Raw genomic sequence first — 6,403 nt, 5'->3', positions numbered from 1 at the left:
TTGTGCATAAAATGATATTAATAACAAAAACATGCTTTAGTTAGCCAAATCTAGCATAGTTCCTAACTCTGTTACATCATGTTTATAGTTGCAAATTTCATTATTATACATTTTATAAACATCAACATTAAAAAAATGGAGTAAGTTAGCCAACACTAGCATTAGCATTGTAATGTGCTCGTGTTTGCATGCTAATACTGTCATTATATTTTTGATGGGTAATTTAGTTAAAATGTAACAGATTATTAAAAGTTATATATACAAAATGCTACATATTTGTAAAACTTAATGCTGATTGGTTTAGACATTATTTAAAATCAGTTGAAAAACAGCTAACAGCTCATTCTAATGTACATTTATATATAAAATAATTTAAAAAAATGATTTAAACCAGTTTTCTTTGAGCCAATGTCTAACCTTATCAAATTAAATAAAAATCTACATTTAAAAGCACTGTCTCAAACTATAAAAGTATCAAATATGTAAATGTTTTAAAATGTGACTTTATAAAGTTAACAGCTCATGTGATAGTTGTGATGTTTCTTATTCTGAAGGTGCAGGTGTAAAAACAGAACTATGTTTACTGTAACAAAACCTCCACGCTTGTAGAGCACAAAACTCCACCAACGCTAGTTTCCAATTCCACAAATGTTTACCTTGGAAAAAATTTAACGTCAAAGTCCTGTTAGAAGTGTTTTTCATAAGCTAAATTAGATGTGATCAATTTTTTTGTGGTGTTTGTTTGTTTTTCAACTTTTTCAGTTTCTGAATTCTTTTTCAGATAATTTTTTTTTTTTTACAGAACATTGGTTTTCTCTGCTTTGCACAATTAGTCATTGCTTTTTGGCACTTAGTTTCTGACTGATAACTGGAAGACAAACAAACAGGCAGAAAATTGAAACCGCCATCCAATTTTGGTGATTGAGGCACTTTTGATTGAGATATAATGCAAAATGTACACAAAATGGGCTTTTCAATATTAAATTCAAATGTCCACAAAATCCACAATCCAGATCAGATCTGTATCAAACGTTGTTAGGCAACAGCGAGTGCCAGTCTGCACCTCACGTTCAAATATGAAAGTGATTGGGACACGTTTGATTAAGATATAATGTAAAATAAACATTAAATAGGGTTTTCAATGTTAAATTCAAATGTCCACAAAATCCACAATCAAGATCAGAACTGGATCAAACTTTGTCAGGTAATAGTGAGTGCCAGTCTGCACCTCACTTTCAAATATGACAGTGATTGGGGCAAGTTTGATTAAGATATAATGTAAAATATACATTAAATGGGGTTTTCAATGTTAAATTTTAATGGATCTGGATCAGATCCGGAACAAACTTTGTCAGTTGACAAAGGATACCATCCTACATAATGCTCTCAAATATGAAAGAAATTCAATCTTTTTTGACAGAGCTATGAATTTTTGAATATGCATTCAATATTAAAGAATTAGGATTTTTCCAATTTTTCAAGATTTTTCCTGGCTTTGACCTTGACCTATGACCTTGAAAGCTGAATCAGTTCTTGCCTACTAGGATATGAATCCTCCTCCTCCTCCTCAAAAAAAAAAAAAAAAAAAATCATAGTGACATGAAAAATTGTTGGTTACAGGCTGTTCACAAACAGACAAACAAACAAAGTAAAAACATAACCACCCAACTTTGTTGGTGAAAATAACTTTTTTTTTTTTTTTTTTTTTTTTTTTTACTGAGCCACTTGTTTTTCCACATCTGTGGCAGAGAAAAAGCGCGGACGGCGACGAATCTTCCTCTTGGTGTTTTGTCTTAAGTTCCGTTGCCTCATATCTGAACAAAAAGACGAGAAATACTTTATTTATGTTTGTGTTATGCTGAAAGCAGGTGCTGATGGGAAGTCTTACCTGTGAAGCATACTAAATACTCTTTATTGCCTTTGATGACCTTGACCTCTGCCCTTCTGTTGGCTTGGTACGCCTCCTCCAGAAGCCGTGAGCTCACTGATGTTGTTCTCTGGTGCTCGTCCTGACAGAAACATGAAGAATTCTTCTTCAGGTTTCCGTGCTGAGCAGAGTTTCTCATGACACTGAAGACCAGGTTGACCTCTAACCCCAGGGTTATAAGTCAACCTACTGCCAAGAATGACAACTGATGGATCCATGTTCTTTGACTGCTTCTAACATTTGCATAATTCAAAATTTAGGTTTCCTGAGCCTAATAATATAGTAATTTATGTTAACAAATGTGCATTATGAACATTGATTCTGCACACAAATGAAGAAAAAGCTGTTATTTAAATACAAATAAACAAACGTGTGTAAATAACTTGTAGATAAATAAAAGTTTATACAACTCAATCATATTAATTAAATCATTAATAAATGTAAATGTGTCTCACCGGTTCGCCATACTCCACCCAGTTCCCACCGCTGCTCTGGTAGAACCAGCGCCACTCTGTGGTCAGGCGGTAGTGAAGCGGTTTAGTTACCGAGGAAATGGTAGAAAGACGGCGGACAGGTCTGCCATCCTGTGTCATCGTGATGAAATCCACAGGCCAGGGGCCCGAGCTACAAACCCAGCACGGAAAACAGAGTTTAAGGAATGCTAATGCTAACGTGCGCCTGTACAAGAAACCTTAATGCTAAAGCTAACACATGTTAAAGTTTAGTGAAAATTGGTTTAGTGTTTTGTTTTGTGGCACTAAGCACAAATCTTATGGAAGAATCATGCAAGAAGAAGAAAACGATGTTTTGGCATGAAGGCGCGATCATACGATTTTGGTACCTAATTTTTTGGGTGGTGCTCGAGCACCAGTTTTTTGTACCAGTTTTTGTACCAGTTGAAAGTAAATCCATTCAGTACTTTTAATGCTACAAGGTACTAAAGGGTAAGCTATAACAACAATAAAAGTGTGTGTACTTTTAATTATATTACATTTATATGACACTTTCCACCCATATATACAAAGTGGCTCCTTTCAACTGTAACTTGTGATTCTTCACTCATAACCGATTTGGTTAAATGCGTCAGCTCAATGAATGGAACGTTCTGATAGATGCTGTGGCTTGGATTGTTGTAGTATTTGCCACAACCAAAAGAAAACAAAAAAAAATGATATATGCCATAAGGTTTTTGTTGGCATAATAAAGTTGAGGGTGTGGCATTAAAAAGTTCTGCACAGTGTAGTTTTGTATATTAACAAAACCCAAATGTTTTTGGAACATTTACTACAGTAAAATATGGAGTGCCTCAGGGTTGTGTAGTTAGCCTTCTCTTCTTTAAATTTCTCATTTCTTTGTATAAAGGCACTGAACCAGGTCTCCCTGCTCTGCCTACACCACAATCCAAATCACCTTCTGATTGGCTGAACTACTAGACTTGCACAATAAATGAACAGCATCAGGAGAAGTAAACAGCCCTGACACTTAACCTCAGACCTTCTTGTATTGCACGGGTCACAGAATGCTCGTTCCACATCCTCCATGTCCTGTAGAATCATCCACATGTCACCATCAAACACCTCCCACAGGTACGGCAGGTGGAAGTGCACACGCGTGCAGTTTTCTGAACCAAAACACAGCAAATAAAAATGAAATGGCTTCATGGAGCCACATGTTTGTCGCTACCAGAATAATCACGGCTGAACAGGTAGAAGAAAACAAACTCACCCTGAAACTTGCAGGTTTTTAGAAAGAAGTGCAGACAGATCTGATCCAGGTCGTCACTTTGGGACAGTTTAAACACTGAATCCAGACTCATCTCTGACACACAGAACGTTCACTCTTTCAGCTCATTTTAAAACAAATTCCATTTATTTGCAGGTGGGCGGCGCTGTAACGGTCTGCTCACCTGAGAGGGCGGAGTCAGCATGCAAGTGATGGTTGTTCTGGTAAATGGTGGGCAGATGAGGAATGATGTCACCGCTCAGGCCTCTGCCCTGAAGCATGAGGCGGACCTCCTCGTCGATGGTGTGATGACGCTTGCACTTGTGCCCAAACAGACACTCGCCGTGGGCAAAGTGCTTGCACAGGTGCAGCTTGGTGCACTTTTCCAGGAAGCGGCAGTCTCCGTAGGGCCCCGAGCCTTTATTGTAGTGACAGCACAACTGTGTGAGGTCACAAAGGGCACAGACACCATCCTGCTTAGATATCAGACATTACACAAAGATCGCTGATGGTTATAATAATAACAAAACCTGATTTAAATCGTTCTGGGACACAATTTTCTTTAAGAAACACTTATTTTCACTCAGATGATCTTTTCAAGTACCTCAAAAGACGCATTTTGAATGTTTACGACAGGAATGCCTGCGTAAAAAAATCTGCAGGTACAAGGAGCTGTAACCGCGATGATGATCATGTGGTTTCCGTGGTTACCTGGGGTAGCAAGGTGGTGTCGTTCTGCAGCAGCAGGAGGAACAGTTCACTTTCGTTAAGGTTATCCAGCGTGCACTCTCTCAGTAACGGGTAGTTGTGATCAGAATGAATGTCGTGGGAGAACTTACACGGCTTTCTGTGATAAACACCAGCACGATATTAATTAATATTTATTAATCATACAGACTCAGTGTGTGTGTGTATATATATATACACTCGTGTATATATATATATATATATATATATATATATATATATATATATAAACTTAATGCAGAATTCCACAATAACAGTCTTAAAAGACTTAAAAGTCTTAAAAAAAAAAAAAATATTTAATGTTAAGATTTAGAAAACATTTGACATTTTCCACCAAAAACCTTTTAAATCTGCACGGTGGATTAGTAGTTAGCACTGTTGCCTTACAGCAAGAAGGTCATGGGTAAAATTCCCCACCTGTGGCCTTTCTATGTGGAGTTTGCATGTTCTCATGTTTGCGGGGGTTCCCTCCGGGTGCTCCGGCTTCCTCCCACATCCAAAGACACGCAGGTTAGGTGGAATGGAAACTTTAACTTGTCCATAGGTGTGAATGTGTTTTGGCCCTGAGACAAACTGGCGTCCTGTCCAGGGTGAACCCCACCTCATGTTCTGTGACTGCTGGGATTGAATCCAGCCCCAGTGACTGAACCTTTTTGTTTTGTTTTGTTTTTTTAAACATGGTGTTTTGAAACTTATTTCCCTTTATTTCAGTTTCTTTTCAGTGTAAAGTGAAACTGAGCTTTTAGATTCATGCATAGACTTTCAGAATTTTGTTTTGAACTCATTCATGTACAAACATAAACATTTTTAATTAAGTTAAAAAATTCGACATAAATCGTCTCAAAATGTGATTAAATATATATTTTTTTCCTGCGCTTCCTTAGGTTTCACTTTGCCTTGTTACTACCGTCACTGTAAGCTTCCGCAGCACCGAATATCTGAAAGTAGTACCTTTAAATGTGATTAAAAGAAAGAAAAAATCCCAAAGAGTTCATCTGTTTCTTTTGTTTTCATATAAATATTTTATTTTTTATTATTATTTTAAGATCTGTGACCTTTAATTGGAGTAGCGGTTGAAGATGAGTGAGTGTGTGATTATTCTGAGTCATCGTGATAAAAAAAAAAAAAAAAAAAAAATGAAGCAAATAATTTCTTAAAATGTCGCATGATGATAAAATGGGCGTGACCTGACCCGGACTCACCTGGCCTTGCTGTACCTGCAGGTCCCGTACACAAAGTACCTGCACAGGTGAAGGTCTTGACATCCGGACCCGGAACACTCCTCATTGCAATATTTACTGCACAGTCTCAAAGAGGTTTGGGCCACCACGGTCCCATCCTCCACCCGGTCCCCGTCCACCACCAGGAACCTGGAGCACTGATCCACGGTCAAGAGGAAGTCTGGATCACTGATAGAGAAGTTCTGCAGCAGGTTCTGGTGGAACTGGACCAGGGACATGGAGCCCCCGTTGGAACACAGCAGCCTGGTAGCGAACTGAATTTGTACGCTGTTCATGGTGGACCAGATCAGATCTAAACTGGTTCTGTGGCGTTTTACTGATCTGTTATAAATCCCCGCTTTATGTCACGCCCACCTGTAGCAAGCGATGCCCCCGGAAGAGTGAGGGCAGCCATCTTACTACACCCAAACAGAAAGACGACTTAAAAATTTTCCTGGCTGGCATGATGTCATCTGCAGGGGGTGGAGTCTAAAAGCATTAAAATATAAATAAATAAATAAAACATCACGGGCGATCTCATGCGCGTTGCCTTCTTAGCAGATGAAATACTACTACTACTAATAAAAATAATAATAAAAAAAACTACCTTACAGGTGCACCATGGACACTCGTGCAGGGACCAGGGACAATTAAGGCACAACAGACACAAGTGCACCATGAAAACAACAGGCAAAACAAACAAATAAAAAAAAAAAACAGCTCCACTCATGTAATCTGACCATATATATGTCGTGACATATTGTGGCATTTTACGCTTCTGTAAAAA

The 6,403-nt window shown here is 38.1% G+C and overlaps 1 protein-coding gene across 1 annotated transcript; it reads right to left on the bottom strand.

The window, feature by feature from the left end:
- Nucleotides 1-1,675: 1,675 nt before the first annotated feature.
- On the bottom strand, nt 1,676-6,012 carry parp12b (poly (ADP-ribose) polymerase family, member 12b). Its single transcript, XM_034163832.1, has 8 exons — nt 5,599-6,012; nt 4,361-4,496; nt 3,834-4,089; nt 3,653-3,745; nt 3,422-3,548; nt 2,383-2,551; nt 1,889-2,009; nt 1,676-1,814 (listed from the first exon to the last, which is right to left on the bottom strand). The coding sequence occupies exons 1-8, from the start codon at nt 5,910-5,912 to the stop codon at nt 1,714-1,716; spliced, it is 1,317 nt and encodes a 438-aa protein (XP_034019723.1). The 5' UTR covers nt 5,913-6,012; the 3' UTR covers nt 1,676-1,713.
- Between the last annotated feature and the right edge of the window lie 391 nt (nt 6,013-6,403).

Source organism: Thalassophryne amazonica, chromosome 22 (assembly GCF_902500255.1).
Source record: "Thalassophryne amazonica chromosome 22, fThaAma1.1, whole genome shotgun sequence".
NCBI lineage: Eukaryota > Metazoa > Chordata > Actinopteri > Batrachoidiformes > Batrachoididae > Thalassophryne > Thalassophryne amazonica.
Note: the sequence above shows the minus strand (reverse complement) of the source record. Positions and strands in the feature narration are given on the sequence as shown.